This window comes from Eimeria mitis, genomic scaffold, assembly GCF_000499745.2.
Source record: "Eimeria mitis Houghton genomic scaffold, Emh_scaff454, whole genome shotgun sequence".
Classification (NCBI taxonomy): Eukaryota; Apicomplexa; class Conoidasida; order Eucoccidiorida; family Eimeriidae; genus Eimeria; species Eimeria mitis.
In genome coordinates this window covers 7,286-7,839 of record NW_013572854.1, presented here as the reverse complement: position 1 = coordinate 7,839, position 554 = coordinate 7,286, and the positions used below count along the sequence as shown (strand labels likewise).

The following is a 554-nucleotide window of genomic DNA, read 5'->3' as shown; positions in this document are numbered from 1 at the left end:
GCAGCAGGAGTGTGTTATGTGTGTGTGTAGGTCTCCTATGGGGTTTGTGGATCCATCAGTTGCTGCTGCTTCCTCTCCGTCTCCCTCAGCAGCAGCAGCAGCAACAGCAACAGCAGCAGCAGCAGCAGCAGCAGCAGCAGCAGGAGATGCTGCTGCTGTTGCTGCTCCTTTTGTATTAACCTGCGGCTGCTTCAGCAGCATCGGCAAGCGGCAGCAAATGGAAGACACCAATATACAGCTGCTGCAGTTCGCACCCAATGCTGCGCTCTTCGGGGGTATGCTGCTGCTGCTGCTGCTGCTGCTGCTGCTGCTGCTCTTGATGGTGCTGCTGCTGCTGCTGCTGATGGTGCTGCTGCTGTTGCTGTTGGTGGTGCTGCTGCTGTTGGTTGTGGTGGTGGTGGTGCTGGTGCTGCTGCTGCTGGTTGTGCTGCTGTTGGTTGTGGTGCTGCTGCTGCTGTTGCTGCTGCTGCTGCTGCTGCTGCTGATGACAATGGTGGATGCTGCTGCAGTTGCTGCTGTTGCTGCTGCTGCTGCTGTTGCTGTTGTTGCTGCTT

The 554-nt window shown here is 57.6% G+C and overlaps 1 protein-coding gene across 1 annotated transcript in view; it reads left to right on the top strand.

Annotated features, from left to right (window-relative positions):
- The window catches only part of EMH_0012900 (protein phosphatase 2C, putative), a gene marked incomplete at both ends in the record, with an annotated part of 8,683 nt that overhangs the window by 963 nt on the left and 7,166 nt on the right, over positions 1–554 (top strand). The window contains 1 exon segment of the mRNA XM_013499667.1: positions 31–275. Coding sequence (XP_013355121.1) covers positions 31–275 — 245 coding nt within the window.